The sequence below is a fragment of the Podarcis liolepis genome, assembly GCF_965112155.1.
Source record: "Podarcis liolepis genome assembly, chromosome: 1".
Taxonomy (NCBI): domain Eukaryota; kingdom Metazoa; phylum Chordata; class Lepidosauria; order Squamata; family Lacertidae; genus Podarcis; species Podarcis liolepis.
Window position 1 is genome coordinate 8,693,062 of NC_139554.1, and position 20,777 is coordinate 8,713,838.

At 46.6% G+C, this 20,777-nt stretch overlaps 1 protein-coding gene across 4 annotated transcripts in view; it reads left to right on the plus strand.

Annotated features, from left to right (window-relative positions):
• The first annotated feature begins 8,382 nt into the window (after window positions 1-8,382).
• LRRC9 (leucine rich repeat containing 9) overlaps window positions 8,383-20,777 on the plus strand; it is a 70,037-nt gene continuing 57,642 nt past the window's right edge. For 2 of the 4 annotated variants that reach the window (XM_083516954.1, XM_083516953.1), the window contains exons 1-7: window positions 8,392-8,461; window positions 9,800-9,889; window positions 11,714-11,808; window positions 12,826-13,044; window positions 13,360-13,500; window positions 16,253-16,316; window positions 19,871-19,941. In XM_083516954.1, coding sequence (XP_083373080.1) covers window positions 11,752-11,808; window positions 12,826-13,044; window positions 13,360-13,500; window positions 16,253-16,316; window positions 19,871-19,941 — 552 coding nt within the window. In that variant the 5' untranslated portion in view covers window positions 8,392-8,461; window positions 9,800-9,889; window positions 11,714-11,751. Of the gene's footprint in view, window positions 8,462-9,799; window positions 9,890-11,713; window positions 11,809-12,825; window positions 13,045-13,359; window positions 13,501-16,252; window positions 16,317-19,870; window positions 19,942-20,777 lie in introns of all 4 variants that reach the window. The other 2 variants (XM_083516956.1, XM_083516955.1) reach the window with 2 other exon arrangements.

The following is a 20,777-nucleotide window of genomic DNA, read 5'->3' on the forward strand; positions in this document are numbered from 1 at the left end:
ACTTAAAACGTGGTTACAAAGTACGGATTCACATGGATCGTCAGGATTTTTGCATTGGGCTACCCCAAACTCACTGTCAGATCACATGTCTGTGGCCACAGCATGAACCACAAAAATCATACATCCACTGTTTCGTTTAGAATATTTTTTTTCTTGTTTTCCTCCTCTAAAAACTATGTGCGTGTTATGGTCAGGTGCGTGTTATAGAGAGAAAAATACGTACTTAAGGCAGGGCTGTGGAACCTGTGGCCCTCCAGATATGGCTGATCTACAACTCCCATCATCCTTGACCAACAGCCATGCTTGGCGGGGCTATTGAGAGATGGGGTTCAACAACATCGGGAGAGCAAGAGGTTCCCTGCCGTGTAACCCACGTGATAAATCAGAGGGGCACAGAAATCTCTGGATAAATATTCCCAGCCCGACTGTTTCAAAATGTCGCTCTGGGTAAGTTTTCCATTCCAGCTCCTGAACTTCCTATTCCATCTGCCTCCTTCGTTCCCCCACTATGTACCGATTTTGTAGCCCAGCCAAAAAGCAATCAATTCTTCAGACCACTCTGCAACCATCTTGCAGCAACCTTTTACCGTAAACGGTGTTAGTGGATAGCATGATAGCAGGAAGAAAGCTGCTCCAAGAAGGCCTGGTTATAGCTGGATCTTTCTTCCCTGCACAGACAAGTCAATTAAGATCCTGTTTCATCTGAGAAACATGATTGCAGAGTCCCACACTAGGCGGCCTCTTCTTGTTTCATCTTCAAAAGAAATCGAGACCTGCCAAAGGGAACTCTGAACAGGGAGGAAATAAGAAGGCCCAAATATTTTCCAAGCTGTGCCTTTTTAAGGGAAGCTGCCCTGGCCTCCTTACCTTGACCCTTTTAATTTGTTTAATCAGTGTACAGACAAAATTTTAAAAAAACAACCTCAAACTCTAAGTGGCTTACAAAGTTAACCTTTTTGCAGCCAGTGCACTGGCTCACAGGACCCGAATATCTATGTCAAGAAACAGGAGAGTTTGCAGTTTGTTCCTGTGGTCAGCTGTGCAGGGCAAAAAGGGAGTCCATGGGTCACTGAACTGGGTTATTGCAATGCACTCTGCATGGGGCTGCCCTTGCAGACGACCCAGAAACTTCAACTGGTTCAAAATGCAGTGGTCATTTTGGGTGGGATTGTAGTAAAATTAAAATGTTCTGGGAAATGCTATATAATGAGTTAAAGAAAATGTTTCATTTAACATTTGTGGGAAAAGCCCGAAGCTTTCTTATTAGGGATTGTGGGAAAAGAACTGCCAAAGAAATTTGAAAATATTTTAATTATGCGACACCGGCGGCAAGAGTCTTAATAGCACAAGGATGGAAGAATGAGGAAATCCCTACGAAAGAACTGTGGCAAGAAAAACTGATGGACTATGCGGAATTGGAAAAACTGACACACAAACTATGTGACAAAGATAACTGTGATTTGAAAGATGAATGGGAACCTTTTACGAAATACTTAAAGAAGCAACAAAATTAACTGGGCTCTTTGGCAGGTTTTGAATAAACATTCACAAACTCTTTATTGTAATAGATAGATAATTTGAGGATCTTTACAATTTTACAATATGCAGACAGAAAGATGTGTTGAGAAACCAGAGAAAGGAGCTGAGGGAAGTCTGGGGGTAGGGGGGTGGGTTTTCCGTTTAGGGGGAGGGGGAAATGGAGGGGGGACAATGTGGATGATGTATTTTTGTTAAAATTACTGTGTTGAAATATTTAATAAAAAATTCAATAAAACCAAAATGCAGTGGTCATTTGGGATCAACATAAGTCTTGTTTTGAAACAGCTGCACTGGTAGCATCCCTGAAATGGAGACCTAAACTAAATTACGGTGATGAGCTTGCTTCTTCCCAGGACTAATGCAGAGTGGAACTTAATGGATGTAGCAGCTTTCATTGATGGAAGCGAGCATTAATAATACTGGCAGGGCTTACCGGTACTCTCTTTTAAAATGGTCTTACTGCTGTTTTCTTCTGACAGTGTGCCACTGTTTCTGAGCTGTGTTTTAAAATTTGTATGCTCTTAACAGCAGGCCAAAGAAGCAAAATCAGTGGCTGATTTGCGCCTTTATTTATTTTAAGAGCCCCCTAAAATCTGAGCGATCTTTTCAGTTCGGGCTAATCCATTGCGGCACTGTTCCCCAAATTGTGGTGCACGTACCCCCAGGATACATGAAGGAGTTTCAAAGGATATATAGCAGAATTTCTGTATTTTACATTATCATAGGTTTTTTTAGCAGAAAACAATTAGATAAAATAGTACAGTATTAAGAAAACTAACCCCAAATTATCTTTGCTCAAAATGGGATGCACCATAGAATCCTAGAATTGTAACCCCATTTGGACTTTTTGTGCAAAAAGGAAAACGAATTAATCTATTTGGGAAAATATTGCCTAACAAAAAGTAGAGCAGTTGGGTGTCATTCTAGAGCGAATATTTTGAATAATTTCTTTTACACAGCTGACAGATAGAAAATCAGAAATCGCTTTTATTTTTATTTTCTTATTTTCTTCTTCGTTTTTGCTTTTCTCTTGGTGTTTTCTGTTTCATTCTCTGTTTTTATTAAGATCAGTCTCTTTTATTATATGGTATTATGAAAAAGTTTTAATAAACTTTCATTTAAAATAAATTTTAAAAGAATTGTAGCATTGGAAAGGATGCCAAGGGTCACCTAGTGCACCCCCTGTAATGGGTAAGCCTAAACGGTATGGAACATATTGATTCCCACCGCTGTCTCATTCATCTAAAGATATTTATTAAAAGTTTTTTAGATATAACAAGAAAAAAGAAAAATAAACATACAAAATAAAAAACAGTTAAAAACACACATTAATTTTCAATAACATAACTTCCGTACACTTATTTCCTCGGACCTCCTCATACCTCCCTTCTTTGTATTCCAGTTCGATTTGTTAGTTCAGCAAATCCTTACCATTAAACTTTTACCCATTTGTGAAACCTCTTTTTTTCCATATCTCTTAAAGCATTACAGCTGGAAACCGCTTAGTTTCTATCCAACATCCTTCTAACATTCATTAATTTTACAATGTTTCTGTAAGTAGTCTTTGAATTTCTTCCAGTCTTCTTTCACCGACTCTTCTCCCTGGTCTCGGATTCTGCCAGTCATTTCTGCCAATTCCATGTAGTCAATCACCTTCATCTGCCATTCACTGTCTCATTCATCTACACCAGGGGTTGTCAATCTGGTCCCTACTGCCCACTAGTGGGAGTTTCAGGATTCTAGGTGGGCAGTAGAGGGTTCTACGGCACAAGCTGAATCCACCTTCCATCGAGCACTGGTGGGCGGAAAGGAAATTTTACCCTCAAGAAAGATGCATTAGTGGGCGGTAGGTATAAAAAGGTTGACTATTCCTGATCTAAGGCAGTGTTTCCCAAACGTTTTTGGGCAACGGCACACCTGTTTACCGGAAAAAAATCTCGCGGCACACCACCATTAAAGCCCCGCCCCGTGACGTCAGCGCGCAGCGTCACGCCGGGAGGGACGCACAAAAGTGAAAGTTTTTTCCCTCCCCCTTGCCGGGGTGGGAGGAGGCAGCAGAGCGAGGGACTGAGGGACGGCGGCAGCTGAGGCGGCCACCCCTCGACGCCGTCCCAAAAGCCGCCAAAAAGCCCTAAAAAAAGAGGAGCAGCACAAAAAACACACCACACACGGGGGGCGTGTTCTAATTTGCTTCTAACTCCGGGTTAGAGCGCAGCACGTGGAGGATGGGTGGGGAAAGAGAGAGGAGGCGCACTTATAGAACGCCAGGCACAAGGGCCGCCAGGGAGAGCCAGCGCGCGCCCCACCCCGGACGCTCGCAGCCACCGCCATCCCTCCCTCCCAGGGAAGGCGGGATTAGAGCAAGCGCCCGGGCAGCAAGAAGCGCGCGCGCGCCGGCCCTGCCCTGGATCCCTCAGAACCGCCAGTCTCTGGGAAAGTGGGCGTGGCTTCAGAACTCTCAGGCAGCAGCACCCGCCGCCCGGCAAGGCTTCCCATTGGGAGGCGCGAATGCTTTAGTGGGCGGGGATTGGTGCAAATATAGGCAGGGCGGGCTGAGAGGAGGAGCCGCCGCCGAGGAGCAGCGACACCAGCAGCGTTTCCTCTCCCCCCTCCCCTCCCGTGTCAACAAGCGGGGCGCCTGCGCCGGGGGTTTGCTCGTCAGGCAGGCAGCCAGGCAGGCAGACGGCGAGAGCCCCGCGCTGGGCGGCCGCTGCTCGCCGCCGCCGCCCCGCGTCTCGCCGCCCGACTCGCCCGCCTCCCTCCCACGGCACACCAGCCGGTGTCTCACGGCACACTAGTGTGCCGCGGAACACTGGTTGGGAAACACTGATCTAAGGGACATGGGTGGTGCTGTGGTCCAAACCACAGAGCCTAGGGCTTGCCGATCAGAAGGTCGGCGGTTTGAATCCCCGCAACAGGGTGAGCTCCCGTTGCTCGGTCCCTGCTCCTGCCAACCTAGCAGTTCGAAAGCACGTCAACGGGCAAGTAGATAAGTAGGTACCGCTCCGGTGGGAAGGTAAACGGCGTTTCCGTGCACCACTCTGGTTCACCAGAAGCAGCTTAGTCATGCTGGCCACATGACCCGGAAGCTGTCTGTGGACAAACGCTGGCTTCCTCGGCCAGTAAAGCGAGATAAGCGCTGCAAGCTCAGAGTTGTCAGCGACTGGACTTAACTGTCCCTTTAGCTTTACCTTTACCCCTGATCTACATCAACCTTTGCCAACTTGGTGCCCTCCACTTATTTTGGACCTCAACTCCCATCAGCCCCAGGCCAGCACAATCAGTGGCGTAGTGTGGGGGGTGCAAGGGGGGCCGGCCGCACCGGGCGCAACATCTGGGGGTTAGGATTAGGGGGCGCAAATCCACGGGTTAGGGGGCGCAAATTACTTGCCTTGCCCCGGGTGCTGACAACCCACGCTACGCCACTGAGCACAATGCTAGCACAGCGATGCCCCAGGAATGACCAGATGCAAAGTGGACAGGCCCCCTATACCTTTAACAGTTGCATAGGAGGGGGAATATTGGCAGGTGTGGCTTCTCACATAGGGGTGAGGAATGATGCTCCTGCCCAGGGAGGACAACAGCTCCTGGAATCCTGGGCAACTCTGAGGATCTCATTGTCCTCGTAGGGTATATTGAAGACATCTGATTTGGCTGCCGTCACTTCACCTTAAAAGCTTGTCTTTTTTCCCTTGCTCAGCACTAGGTGGCTGGATTTTTTAATTGCCCACAATGCTCTTGATCAGGGGTCAGCAAACTTTTTCAGCAGGGGGGCCAGTCCACTGTCCCTCAGATCTTGGGGGGCGGACTATATTTTGGAGGGGGGGGGTTACGAATTCCTATGGGCCACAAATAACTCATAATAATAAAGGACACATTCTACTCTATTATTATTATTATTATTATTATTATTAATTATTTATACCGCACCCATCTGGCTGGGTTTCCCCAGCCACTCTGGGCGGCTTCCAACAGAACACTAAAATACAAAAACCTATTAGACATTAAAAGCTTCCCTAAACAGGACTGCCTTCAGATGTCTTTTAAAAGTTTGGTAGTTATTTTTCTCTTTGACATCTGGTGGGAGGGTGTTCCACAGGTCAGGAGCCACTACTGAGAAGGCCCTCTGCCTGGTTCCCTGTAACATGGCTTCTCGCAGTGATGGAACCGCCAGAAGGCCCTTGGAGCTGGACCTCAGTGTCTGGGCAGAACGATGGAGGTGGAGACGCTCCTTCAGGTATACTGGACCAAGGCCGTTTACTCATGTAAAAACATGCTGATTCCTGGACCATCCGTTGGCTAGATTTAGAAGGCAATGCGGGAGGCAGTGGAAGACAGGAGTGCCTGGTGTGCTCTGGTCCAAACAGTCGGACACGACTAAACGACTAAACAACAACAACAACAAATTTAGTACCAGCACAATAAAGGATTTACTGATAAGCGATAGAGGAACTTGCAAGGCAAATCACAGAAATGGACGGGAGATGCAATGTGTGAATAACAGCGACACCTGGCGATGTGTCAAAGTACTGCCGGGCAATGTGTGGGTTAGCTTCGCTTCTCACATCTGAAGGGAGGAAGAACTCCTGATGAGCATGTCCTTTTGCCTGAGCAGCCTTCCCCAAGCTGGTGCCCCCCAGATATTTTGGAAAGCAACTCCCACCAGCCCAAACCCATGCACACTTACTCAGAGTAAACCCTATGGACTTAAGCAGGACATGCTCACACCTAAGTGACCAGAATTTGCCTCGGAAAGGTTATTGTAGAGTTGGTAAAGATTCAGGAAAGGGCAACCAAAATCGATCAAGGGGATGAAGTGAGGAAAGGTCACAGCGATTGGGACCTTTTAATTGGGGGGGGGGAGAGAAGTATAAAAGGGGACATGATAGACGTGTGTAAGATAGGGTGAATAAAGTGGGTAGAGAGACATTTTTCTTCTTCATAATACAGTGGTACCTTGACTCTCAAACTTAATCCGTTCTGGAAGTCCGTTCCAAAACCAAAGCGTTCCAAAACCAAGGTACACTTTCCCATAGAAATCAATGCAACATGGATTAATCCGTTCCAGACTTTTAAAACTGCAATTTAGCATGAACTTTACTATATAATGAGACTACTGATCCATCAAATGAAAGCAATAAACAATGTACTGCACTCACACAATCAATCAATCAGTAGCTGAACTGGGTTCCACAGAGTCACAAAAACAAAACAAAAAAGCTGCAAAAACAAAAACGCAAACTAAACAGCAAAAACAGACAGACCTCAGCGTAACCCTCAAAATGGAAGTGTGGCACTCAAATCGGAAGCATAGCACTCAAAATGGAGAATGTTCGGCTTCTGAAAACAGTTCACAAACCGTAACACTTCTGGGTTTGCAGTGTTTGGGTTCCAAGTTGTTTGAGTACCAAGGCGTTCGAGAACCAAGGTACCACTGTGCTGCAATTCAGGGTCATCTCATGAAGCAGGATGTTGCAAGATTCAGGACAGACAGGTTTAATTGTGTGCTGTGTGAAGAAGTATTTTCACAATGGAATTTGCTCCCATGGCAGGCAGTGATGAGCACCAACTTGGACACCTGTAAAAGAGGATGGCACAAATTCATGGAGGAGAATAAGGCTATCAGTGACTGTCAGAAGCAGTATGCAAAGTGCAAGGCTGGCAAATGCCGCCACGGCTGGCTTCTGTTCTTATCACTTTATCCTCTTTGTAAACCACTTTAGAGGACGCGGGTGGCGCTGTGGGTTAAACCACAGAGCCTAGGACTTGCCGATCAGAAGGTCGGCAGTTCGAATCCCTGCAATGGGGTGAGCTCCTATTGCTCGGTCCCTCCTCCTGCCAACCTAGCAGTTCGAAAGCACGTCAAAGTGCAAGTAGATAAATAGGTACCGCTCCAGTGGGAAGGTAAATAGCGTTTCCGTGCGCTGCTCTGGTTTGCCAGAAGCGGCTTAGTCATGCTGGCCACATGACCCGGAAGCTGTACGCCGGCTCCCTCGGCCAATAAAGCGAGATGGCGCCGCAACCCCAGAGTCGGTCACGACTGGACCTAATGGTCAGGGGTTCCTTTACCTTTACCTTTAAACCACTTTAGAGTTTTGTGGTTTATTCTTAATCACCAATGGGGGGAAATTGCCAGAGGCTGCCTGAGATTTTATCGAAGTAAAAAAAGATAAAGGACCCCTGACAGTTAAGTCCAGTTGCAGATGACTCTGTGGTTGTGGCGCTCATCTTGCTTTACAGGCAGTTTTTCCGCAGGCAGTTTTTCCAGGTCATGTGGCCAGGATGACTAAGCCGCTTCTGGTGAAACCATGAAGCATGAGTTTGACCAAACTGCGGGAGGCAGTGGAAGACAGGAGTGCCTGGCATGCTCTGGTCCAGGGGGTCACGAAGAGTCGGACACAACTAAAGGGATAGGATAGCTGGGATAGCAGGCTTGTTGGTTTTCGAATGTATGATGTAGATTTTTTTCAATTTCGTTGTTCTGTATGGGACAATGGCAATAATAATTATCGTATGGTGTCGTAAATAATTATTTTTATTTTACCAGTGAGCAAAACACAAAACAAACAACCCCTCAAACAACCCCCATTGCAACCTGCCTGCCTTTCCTTCCTAATGAACCTGCTCCAGACCTTCAAACCCACCCGCCCCGGAACACCTGTCCCACCGAACTCAGGTAAGACCGCGCCCTTTCGGGCGCGCGAGATTGAATGGAAGCTCCTCCCCGCCGCTCCATTCATTCCTTCCAGTCTGTGCGTGGAACCCTGTGACGCCACACACGCCCCTGCCTCCTTGTCGACGATGGTTGGCTGCTGCTAGGCAGCGGGCGGGGAGAGAGGAGGAGCGTTGCCTAGGCGACGGTAGGGCCCGCTCACGATACACAGCCCGGCCTGGCTTCAGCCAGCATCTCTCTGGGCTCCAGGTAGGTTGAGCGGCCGCCAGGGAGGAGGAGTGGGTTACCTGCCGTTGCTAGGCAACTGCCTTGCGCCTCCTTCCTCCCCCATATCTGGCACCCCGCCCGAGAGAGGGAAGGGACTGACCTCGCTGTTACCCTCTTTCTATTTCCCCTTCCCATGGGGTAGCTGCGTTGCACATCCTCTTCCTTGCCCTGTGCAAAGAGGGGTTGCTTCTCCACACAACTTAGGAGAGCATGCATGAAGTCTCTTACCCCGGATTAGTTACCCCGCTTTAGCCCACTGTTTCTTTTTAAAAAAACACACACAAAAACTGAGGTGCTTCAGCGCAGTCCTGGCCATTGTGGGTTTACTGGCTTGTTTTGCTTTTGCTGCGCTGCAAATTTTCTGTTTTCTTTATGCGTGGTGAACTTCCGATGAAGGGCAGCGTACAGATGTAATAAATCAGTAAAACAAACTTTAAAATGTCTACTCGGAGGCAAGCCCTATTGATTTCAGTGGAGGTTGCTCCCGGGTAAGTGGGGTTAGGACGGCAGCTGTTGTAGAAAAGAAGGTGGACATTTTTGCTGCACTTGGGGGGGGAGGTGTTTTTTTTTAGTGTCCCCTGAAACCAGATTTCCACACCTGCATCCATATCTCATTTTATTTCTCTTGCTGCCTTTTCCGTGGTTGCAACCGTCCTCAAGGTGGCTTACACGGCGCAAAAAGCTTTACATAAATACAAAAATAAGTAGTAATAAACAATGAATAAAACACATCAAAAAGCACACAACCAAATGGAACCATTTTTACGTAAATCGTAACAGATTTAAAAATAAAGGTACAAAAAGAGAAAAACCCACATCAAAAAGTACACAAGGCAGGCAGCAGGTTTTTCAGGATTCGCAGCCAAGATGGGATTTAGTTTGCTGCTTAAAAGAATTCGTAATGGCCTTATAAAATATAAAACAAAACCCTCAGGTTTGAGGTGGCTGGAAGGAGGCGGAAGGGGACGGAATGAATGGAGATTATGACCTGTGTCAGTGATTGTAAGTGTGGAATCATAATATATTGTTAAGGAATGCTCCTTTGTTTTGGATTGTTTAATGGGAGTTCTTTTGGAATATTGTTGTTTTAAAGTTCTTCCCAGGTTTGCCATATACTGCAAATTTTAGCATTATTAATAATAGTGATAACATACAGCCTTTTGGGTGTGTCACTGTTGTTTCTGTATTGCAGATTTCTTTGTTGGGGTGGGCAAGGGAAAATAGTTGTGTGCCTGAGGTCACCAGGTGATTTTGTGTGGGACATTTCAGTGAGGAATTTTGCATCTCACATCCTTGGACGCTGTACTATGTGTTTCACAGTGTCTTCGAATCCACTGGAAGCAAACTGGAAGAAAATACAGGGCCTTCTCTGTGGCAGCTCCTAAGCAGTGCAACTCCCTCCCCAAAGAGGTATGTCTGACAACTTAGAGATCTGTAGAACTGGAAGGAGCCCAAGTGTAATCTAGTCCAACCCCCTGTGATTGAATTCGCTCCTGATTTTCATTAAATCTTTATTTACTCTTATGCTGCTTTTTGTTCCCCATGGTCCCCAAAGTTGTGAATACTTGGAATATAATGAAAAAAAACAGTAAAACACAATGCAAATAATCAAAATCTCCATATATGTGCACGCTTATAAATATTTAACAGTGAGGAGGATACACATAATAGCCTAGTTATTGGGAAAAGCTGTATGAAAATACATCAATGGAAGAGGCAGATGCACTTTATGAGGTGGAGAATTCTAGAGATTGGGGGTTGCTATGGAGTCCTGCGTATTCATTTATTTTAACTATATTTTATACGGCTTAATATTAAAAAAAAAATGGAGGGGGGAGCCATGTGCTTTAAATGTATGGTGCATATGTGACCTTAGACTGAGGAAATAGAATAGGGCGGAAAGGTTAACACCGCCCCCTCCTACCTCTGCCTGATCCAATTTGAGTGGCCCTGCAGCTCTTTCCAACTAAATGTAGAAATACCAGGAGATTCAGTGGAAATGGTTCATCTGTTTGGTGCTTGCAGGAAACTGGCCCAGCTTCCTCTGCCCCAGAGGCTCCTCTCTCCAGGTGTACATAGGAGTGGTGTGGCAATATATACTACATGGTCCTTCTGCTCCCCATCCTCGCCCTATACCACCTTCACCACCCCGGGAATGGGAAAGCTGGGAATCAACTCTCCACATGAACAGAGCTCCCTGCATGTAGAAAGGTAGCTGCTTGGTCCTCTCTGACACTTGTAGGATGCCTGGAGATCGTGCCCCATGTGCACTCGGGTGAAGCAGAACCACAGGACTTGTGGAAGTTTGAGCCGCAACCGTTCCGTTCCCCTCCCAGTTATTCTTCCACACTGATTCCCCGCTGTCTTTGAATCACAGGATCTGAAACTGGAGCTGAGAACACATGAACTGGCGCAAAATCGGATGGGACAGGAGGGAAGGGGAGATTCTCCCCCTTATCCCCACTTTTGTGTTATCTAAGGAAACAGGCATTCCCAAACCTAAAATACATATACAAGGGGGCTTGTGAAGAAGGCGCAGCAGAGACTGTACTTTTTGAGAATACTAAGGGAAAACCATCTTCCACAGAAACTGCTGCTTGCCTTCTATCACTGTGCCATTGAGAGCGTGCTCACTTATGGCTTATGTGTGTGGTACGGAAGCTGTACTACCCAGGACAGGATGGGGTTGTGCAGGGTTGTTAAGGCAGCAGAGAGCATTGTTGGCTGCCCACTCTCCACCTTAGAGCAGATTTATGCCACAAGGTGCCATAGGAAGGCACTGGACATAGTAAAAGATCCATCGCATCCTGGTCACTGTCTCTTCGAGCTCCTGCCGTCGGGATGGAGATACAGGTCGATGAAGACAAGAACGAGCCGTCTTAAGAACAGCTTCTTCTCCAGAGCGATCTCAGCCCTGAATGGGAAGCCCGGACTTTGAAAGTCATCTAATCTTCCTTGCTGTGTTAGACTGTATTGTTTAATTAGTGTTTTTATGGAGCAGTCAAGTAATTTCGTTGTCCCCGAAGGGGGCAATGACAATAAAGATGATATGATGATGATGATGATGATGATGATGATGTTTCTCTTGGTTCTGTAGCCTGTTTCATGTGGGCCTATCAAGGTGATGGCTCTGGAAGTTAACATTGTTGAACACTGTCTTTCCCATTTACAGTATTCTGACATTTATGTGTCTGGTTTCTCAGCAGATAATTATTTTGCTGTTCTCTTGTCTAGATCCTGTGCTATGACCATTAAGCTGCAATGCTCAGAAGATGATCCAAAGTGATAATCAAAACCAGATTCCTTCCGATGAAATAGTTAAAGAGCTGGTAACTCTTTGATTTATTATTGTAATTGATTGTATAGTTGATCGTATTTTATTTGACTGTGTTTCTTTTCTGAATGTGATTGAGGTCCAGGGTACTTTCACCTTCGTCTAAGAAACGTGAGAAGTGCCCTTTTGGCTCAAACTAAAGCTTCCTGATACAGGGCTGCCTTCAGATGTCTTCTAAAAGTTGTGTGGTTCTTTATCTCCTTGACATCCACATTTAAAATTGTATCTTAACCCGTATTTTAACTGTTTTTTCTTTTTCTATTACAGTGGTGCCCCGCAAGACGAATGCCTCGGAAGACGAAAAACTCGCTAGACGAAGGAGTTTTTCGTTTTCTTAGCCGCTTCGCAAGACGCATTTCCCTATGGGCTTGCTTCGCAAAACGAAGCTTGCCCCGCAAGCTCCGGGGATAGCGGGGAAGCGCAGCGCGTCTTCCCCGCTGTCTCCGGACCTCTTTTGAAGCAAGAGGCGGCGGGGAGAAGATCGCTTCTCCCCGTTGCCAGCCCCGCAATCTCCGGGGACAGAGGGGAAGGCGCGCGTGCGCCTTCCCCTCTCTCCCCGGAGCCCTTTTGAACCAAGGGGCGGCAACGGGGAGAAGCGATTCTCCCCACTGCCCCTTCCCTTGTTTTAAAACAGGTCCGGGGACAGAGGGGAAGGCCGGACGGTCTCCATAGGATTGATTGATTTTCAATGCATTCCTATGGGAAACCGTGCTTCACAAGACGAAAAACTCGCAAGAAGAAAAAACTTGCGGAATGAATTAATTTCGTCTTGCGAGGCACCACTGTATGTTTTATTGTAATTTTATTGGTGTTAGCTGCCCTGAGCCTGGTTCTGGCTGGGGAGGGTGGGGTATAAATAAAAATTATTATTATTATTATTATTATTATTATTATTATTATTATTATTACTTAGCCAATGACATCAATGACACATTTTGGCATGTGCTTGACTTCTCCTTCTCATCAAGAAGGAGGTCAATAACAGTGGTTGTGTCTCTCTCTTTTCTTCCAGTGTACCTGTAATGGACTGTCTTATGACAGAATTGACCTAGAGGGATCTTCGGTGAGGAGCCTAGAGATGTTTTTCTCTGGCTACCCCAGAATAGTAGGCCTGTTGCATTTCCCCAATTTAACGAGGCTGGTTCTCGTCAGACAGGCCATCCAGGAGATTTCTGACCTGCAGTACTGCCTGGTACTTAAAGAGCTATGGGTGGCCGAATGCTGCTTAACAGTAAGTGGGCTTAATAGGCTTTTATTTTAGCCTTTTATTTTCCAGTGGGCAAGGAAGGGTGGAGGGACCCTTGACCAACTGGCTTTCCTCTCATTTTGAAGTCCAGGAGTGTGTGCAGGGGGTGGGCTGAGGGGGTGGAAGGGGTAAGGGAACTGAGTTTCCTGGAAAAGAGCACATCTGATTGGCTGGCTGGAACATCTTTTGTGGGCCTGCAATTGGTGGGATTTCCCCAGACAAGGTAATGTTACTCAAGTGTGCACTTTTCTCCCTTTTTCGGCTGGTGCTTAAAACTGACGCGCGCTCCCTTCTTTTCAGAAGATCGATGGTTTGCAGAGATGTGCTTTGCTGCAAAAGCTTTACCTCTATTGCAACATGATTTCAACTATTGAGAATCTGGAGAAGCTAACAAAGCTGGAAGTTGTTTGGCTTAATGGGAACCAGATTAGAGAAATAGAGGTGAGCCTGGGGTTTTCTTTGTTTGTTTTGGCCATTCATTCCTGTCTGACTCTTCTGGTTGGGGCAGGACAATTTGTGCATGTTATCACAGTGATGCCACAAGCACCTTTGAACAGGTGTTCTTGAGAGCCAGTGCAGTGGAATGTTTAGAGTTTGGACCGGGACCAGGGAGACCGGCGTTCGAATCCCCACTTGGCTATGAAGCTCACTGAGTGACCTTGGGCCAGTCACTGCCTCTAGTCCTACCTCACAGGGTTGTAAGGATTAAATGAGGAAGGAGGGAAGCCCACACACTAGGGCTGGGCAATACCTGGCTTTCAACATCACAATATATCACCAACTGAACATCATGATATATACAGTGGTGCTCCGCAAGACGAACGCCTTGCGAGACGAAAAACTCGCAAGACGAAAGGTTTTTTCGTTTTCGAGTTGCTTCGCAAGACGAATTTCCCTATGGGCTTGCTTCGCAAAACGAAGCTTGCCCCCGCACCCCGGACCTCTTTTGAAGCAAGGGGCGGCGGGGAGAAGATCGCTTCTCCCCGTTGCCAGCCCCGCAATCTCCGGGGACAGAGGGGAAGGCGCGCACGCCTTCCCCTCTGTCCCCGGACCCCTTTTGAACCAAGGGGCGGCAACGGGGAGAAGCGATCTTCTCCCCTCCACCCCTTGCTTCAAAAGAGGGGACAGAGGGGAAGGCCCGCGGTGCTTCCCCTCTGTCACCGGATGGTCTCCATAGGAACACATTGATTGATTTTCAATGCATTCCTATGGGAAACCGTGCTTCGCAAGACGAAAAACTCGCAAGAAGAAAAAACTTGCGGAACAAATTAATTTTGTCTTGCGAGGCACCACTATATCGATATATGACAATGTCTGAAATAAGGATGGAATTACCATATTTTTCGCTCTATAGGATGCACCAGACCATAGGACGCACCTTGTTTTAGAGGGGGAGAACAAGGGGGAAAAATTCTCCCCCTCTCTGCTCAGTGCCCCTTCAGCAAAGCGGCAGGAGAAACGGAGCCCCTTCCATTTCTCCTCCCGCTTGGCTGAAGGGGCTCTGCACAGCTCTCCCTCTCTGCTGAAGCTGGGAGAGTCTTGCTCTCCTGGCTTCAGCGAAAGCAACGCGGAAACTCGCGCTGCGCTCCCACTGCGCTTCGGAGGCTTTGTGTTGCTATCGCTGAAGCCAAGGAGCCTGCATTCGCTCTATAGGACGAACACATTTCCCCTTAATTTTTGGAGGGGAAAAAGTGCGTCCTATAGAGCGAAAAATACGGTACATAAAGGCGAAGAGCAGGGCTGGGCTATACGTGCTTTTCAACTTCGCGATAGATCACCAGCTAAACATCGTGATATACTGATAAGTCACAATGTCTGATATAAGGATGGAGCTCTGTAGAGGCTTTGGTTGGCTTCACAGTTTTCCCCACATTGTGATATTTGCATAGCACACCTACCAACTTGCCCACACCATATATTTCCAGGTCAAAAATTATGAAACTAATATCACGATATGGACTTCAAACCGGTTTTGGACGATATATTGAGAAATCACCCAGCCCTAATGCACACCATCTTGAGCTCCTTGGACGAAAAGAAGGGATATAAATCCAATAAATTAAATTCATTAGTACAGGGATGGCCCAGCCAACATTCATCTCCTGTGTCCTGTTTGCCCAGGTAGTGTTGAGAAGCTTAATTTCAATTGTAGATGTGCTAGATGATCTGGAACTTGCTGAGCAAAGCATGTGACAGCTGCATATGGTCCCTGCATAGCAATGCAATCTTGGCTAGACACAGAACAGTTGAAACCACTGAGCCTCTTGGGCTTGCCAATCAGAAGGTCGGCGGTTTGAATCCCCGTGACGGGGTGAGCTCCCGTTGCTTGGTCCCAGCTCCTGTAAACCTAGCAGTTCGAAAGCACACCAAAAGTGCAAGTAGCTAAATAGGTACTGCTCTGGCGGGAAGGTAAATGGTGTTTCCGTGCACTGCTCTGGTCTTGGTGTTCCGTTGCACCAGAAACGGTTTAGTCCTGCTGGCCACAGGACCCAGAAAGCTGTCTGTGGACAAACACCGGCTCCCTCGGCCTGAAAGCAAGATGAGCGCTGCAACCGCATAGTCGCCTTTGACTGGACTTAACCATCCAGGGGTCCTTTACCTTTGCTTCTGGGTAGACATATATACGATTGTGCCGTTCAGCTGATTTTTTTTAGATTGGCATTCTGTCTTTCCAGAGAACCCAGTGAACTGTGGTTTAGTAGCAGGGGCAGACTATGGGCCTATAACTGAGGATTCTCACACCCAGGAATCTTTTAAGGAAAGCCATTAGACCACATTTAAGCCCAAGAAACTGCCCAAGATTGTTGAGCACTAGTGAAGAGGTAGAGAACCACCTAAACTCTTTGTTTTCCCTCTGAAAGTTGTTACCAAAGAGTTATGTGGCACCGTAAAGACTTAAGAGATTTGTTATCGATAAGCGGTTCTGGGCTGGAGCCCACTTGTTAGTTTTCGAAGTGCCACAGAATGTATTTATCACAGCATATTAGATGTGCAGTTTGGTCTTAACATTTCCAAAAGCGTTTGTTCTGCTAACGTAAGTTGGCACATGTCATGTCTGAAGAACTAAACTTGATTGATTAAAAACCTCATCATTCTGTGATCAGCACTGTCACCCGACAGGAATAACCCTACGTTTATTAAAGCTTTGAGGTATTCGGTGACCCTGAAGTCTGTTCCTTACAAATGTTTACAGGGGCTGAGTACGCTGCAGAAGCTGAAGGATGTCAATCTCGCGGGGAATTTAATTGGCAAGATTGGTAGGTGATGCTTTTAAAATGTTGAGACACGGATCTGCACAGCTGAAAGTATAGAGGACAAGTGTCTTGGGGAGGGAACGTGGGCAGTTTTCTAAATGATACTGGGGGAGAAGAGGGAAACTGCTGTGTTCTAGAGCCATTGAGGCAAAGGCAAGAAGAGACTGGGGACTCTCCTAAGCCCACTCAGCAGTTTCTGCACCGACATTTGATGCTAAGACTAAAGATGGAATGCATGTGCCTTTCTTTGTGGGGCAAGGTTCCTGTGGGAATGTTCAGTGATGCAGGAGAGGATATATTGTTTGATTATATCCTTATCCAACTTGTTGCAGATAGGTAGCTGTGTTGGTCTGCCATAGTCAAAATAAAAAAATTCCTTCCAGTAGCACCTTAAAGACCAACTAAGTTAGTTCTTGGTATGAGCTTTCGTGTGCATGCACACTTCTTCAGATACACTGAAACAGAAGTTGCCAGATCCTTCTATATAGTGAGAAGGCGGGGAGGGGTAGTCCACCCTTCTGAGTAATACCCCTTCCCACCTTCTCACTATATAGAAGGATCTGTGTATCTGTGTATCTGAAGTGTATCTGAAGAAGTGTGCATGCACATGAAAGCTCATACCAAGAACTAACTTAGTTGGTCTTTAAGGTGCTACTGGAAGGATTTTTTTTATTTTATCCAACTTGTGTTAACAAGTTCCCCAATTCAGCAGAGTAACACATTCCCCTTTATTTTAAGCTTTGCAACGGCAGCGTTTGCTCAGGCTCGCTAAAGCCTCTATAATAACTATTCTGGTATTTTCCCCTGATTCCCTCGTAAAATAGAAGAGACAACACAATCTTTTACAAAAGTATAAATAAAAAGAGTTTACTCACATTCTGTTCACAATCAGATCCCAGAAGGCAGACTTAGCTTAATGAAGTAAAATACACTTGGAATCGATCTCTTAAGAAGACAGTCCCTTTGTCCTCTCTTGGCTGGAAGTCACATGCAGAGGAAGTCTGTCCCAGCCCAGAAGGAAACAGGAAGTTTACCTGCTGGCTGGAGAAACATCCCTCCCCATGTGTAAACATGTTCACTCTCGGAATGTTGTACTTGACTGTTCTTGTGTTTCACATCCCACAGTTCCAGACCCTCCCGGGAAGTGGAATAAAGGCACATGAAACAGTATTTTAGGTTAATGGACAGAAAAGGCCACAACTTTATTGGTTACAGAATGTGAGTGGTATTGGCTTAGGCATTGGAAACCACAAGACTATATCTGACTCCTGCCCATCTGCAGGAGTGTTGAAAGAGTTGACCATCTGAAGGTGGAGCCCTGCCGATGCACATCAACTAGGAACTCCCCCAGGGTCACCGCTAGGGGTCGTGCCATGGCCATAGCGCCCCCCCCCCCCGGTCTGGGGCTTTGGACGGGACCACACCCCTCAGATTCCTTTAATGGAATACCCTTGAAATAGGAGGGGTGAGCGATGGCCACTACCTCCCCCCCCTTCAGCCTAATACTCCAATGCCTGACCGCCAAACCTGACAAAAGTTGTGACGAATTGCTACGAGGTAGGGGAAAAACCAAACGGCCGATGCTAATTTGCCAAGTGGAAAAAATTCCTGCCAGGCCTCTGTTAAAAAACAGGCAACCAACTGAAGTCCGTAGCAAGGTCAGGAGATAAAGAGCCTAACCTAAGGGAGGGGCGGGGGGAGAACTGACCGAGCAGGGAGAAAAGGAACATGTCCTCGGCCGTGGGCAGTTTAAATAACCCGCGCCACGCCCCCGGACCGTTTGGATTGGACAGCCTTGGGTTGAAGCGGCCGAAGATCAACCAATGGTGCAGGGGCTATCGTGCCCCATACACGTGGGGAGGGCTTGCTCCCAGCCCGTAACGTCATCTCCCCAGCGATGGGAAATGGCTTTTGTTTTAGTGTATATGGTCTTTAAAGGGCTCTGCGTAATACTCTTCTGAATTCTTCTTACCAAACATTGCTGGACTCCTGTCTCTCATCGGCTCTAGTCAAATTGGCCAGATGATGGGAGTTTTAGTTCAACAACAACCAGCTCCCTACCCCTGCCTTAGAAGAATGTGAAGCTGGCGCATTCTCCGTCCCAGCGGAAATAATGTGAGGGACGTTGTTTCTCAAACTGGATATGAAAAGAAAGTTGCATGCTTCACACTCCTTCTGTTTTGCACCTGTCGGGGCTTCGGAAGTGTCTGTGGGTTGTTCTGCCCTGGTCTTGGTGGCTCCTTGAAGACTCACAACTGCCTTATGGCATAAGACATTTGATGCATGAGAGTCCAGTTTATATGGCAGTGGTGTGATCCTTGGCTGCAGGTACTGAGGAGTGCACTTAAATGCACCCTGTGAACCGCCCTGAGACCTGCAGGTATAGGGTGGTATATGAATTCAATAAAGAAATGAATCAAATAAAAAAACACATCCAATGTAGGGGATTGTGGTCCACGAAAGCTTTATGTAATAATTTGTGAGTCTTTAATCTGCAATAAGGGACGCGGGTGGCGCCGTGGGTTAAACCACAGAGCCTAGGACTTGCCGATCAGAAGGTCAGCGGTTCGAATCCCTGAGACGGGGTGAGCTCCCGTTGCTCGGTCCCTTCTCCTGCCAACCTAGCAGTTTGAAAGCACGTCAAAGTGCAAATAGATAAATAGGTACCACTCCAGTGGGAAGGTAAACGGCATTTCCGTGCGCTGCTCTGGTTCGCCAGAAGCGGCTTAGTCATGCTGGCCACATGACCCGGAAGCTGTACGCCGGCTCCCTCGGCCACTAAAGTGAGATGAGCGCCGCAACCCCAGAGTCGGTCACAACTGGACCTAATGGTCAGGGGTCCCTTTACCTTTACCTAATCTGCAACAAGACTCGTTTGCCATGCAGCAACATGGGCAAACACAGCTACTCTTCCCGGCGCAGGATGCGGGAGTTGCACATACATCAGGCATGCACCTGATACCAAAGTGGCCTGAATATAAGCTACACCTGCAAATAAACTGCACCTTTAAAATTCAAGGCTTATTTCCCAGCACTACCACTCCAACCCGGTGCCAGGGGAGGCTTGGGAGCAGCGGGCAGGCGGTGCGCCACTGCTCCACGCTCCCAGGCTGCTTCCTTGGGAAGTGGAGAGCCGCGCAGTAAGGTCATGCAGTAAGGTTGCAAATATAAGCAGCACTTTAACTTTTCAGGGCCCGAATTTGGAAAAAAGTGCAGCTTACATTCAGGCCAATATGATAGGTATTGTTCCAGTGCATTGGCACAGGCCCTTTCATAGGGCAGATCCACACCCTACAGCTAAAGTGCCTCTCTTCTCCCAAAGAATCCTGGGAACTGTAGTTCCACGCTCACGAAGCTACAGTGCCCAGCATCCTTGACAGACTACAGTTCCCAGGATTCTTTGGGGGGAAGCCATTGGTGTGGCATGTGCTTTAAATGGATGGTGTTGATCCGCCCATATTACAATTGGCTGAGAGTCCTTGGAATGGAGCTAGGAAGAGAGTGCAGGAACAGGAACAATCCCTGTCACACGTGATTTTTTTCTTCTTCTTTTTTAGGATATCGCTTGGATCCCAGTGCAAATATAGAAAAATTAAATCTGTCTGGCAACCGAATATCATCCTTTAAGGTCTGTGCTGGATTCTGGCTGCCAGGGCGCATGGTGCTCAGGCTAAATCCCTGCCTACTTACTTTATTTATTTATGTACTGCATGTATGGCATTTCTGTCCTACCCCTTCCTCCCAAAAGAGCCCAGGGCAGCAAACATCAACATGTTTAAAAAATAAGATTTAAACTAAAAAATAAGATTTAAACTAAAAAATAAGATTTAAACTAAAAAATAAGATTTAAACTAAAAAATAAGATTTAAACTAAAAAATAAAATTTAAACTAAAATCAAAAGATATTTTAGCCGTAAAAAAAAAATATCTACAAATATTTTGAGTACCTAAAAACATTTAAAGGCAATCGGGTACCATCAAGGTTGCTAATATTAAGTTTGCCACGGCCACTATAAAACTACCCTACACTCCATAAAACTTAGGGAACAAGCTGTACTACCAAAATGATTAAAGTTTTAAATGACAATTTTAGGTTATATTTTAGTGATCAAGTTTTAATATATATTTTTAACTGCTGCTATATCTGAATTGTCTCTGTTATACCCAATTACAATTCAATGTATTCCTGTTGTGTTTTATGATTTTCCTGATATTGTAAGTGAGCTGGAACTGGTCTGTGACCGTAATAATAAAATTCATTCATACGCTGCCCTGAGGTCTCACCTGTGGCTCCTAGAAGCTGTCAGCATGCGATGGCAACCACACCCCAGGAAATGTCTCCAACTGGCTGCCTAACCAAGGTGAGGGGAGCTGATGGATCTCAAACCCTTGGTGAATTAGGGATTCCCCCTACATGTGAAGACAGGCTCAGGCGGATTGAGCAGACAAGACCAATAGCGGGTC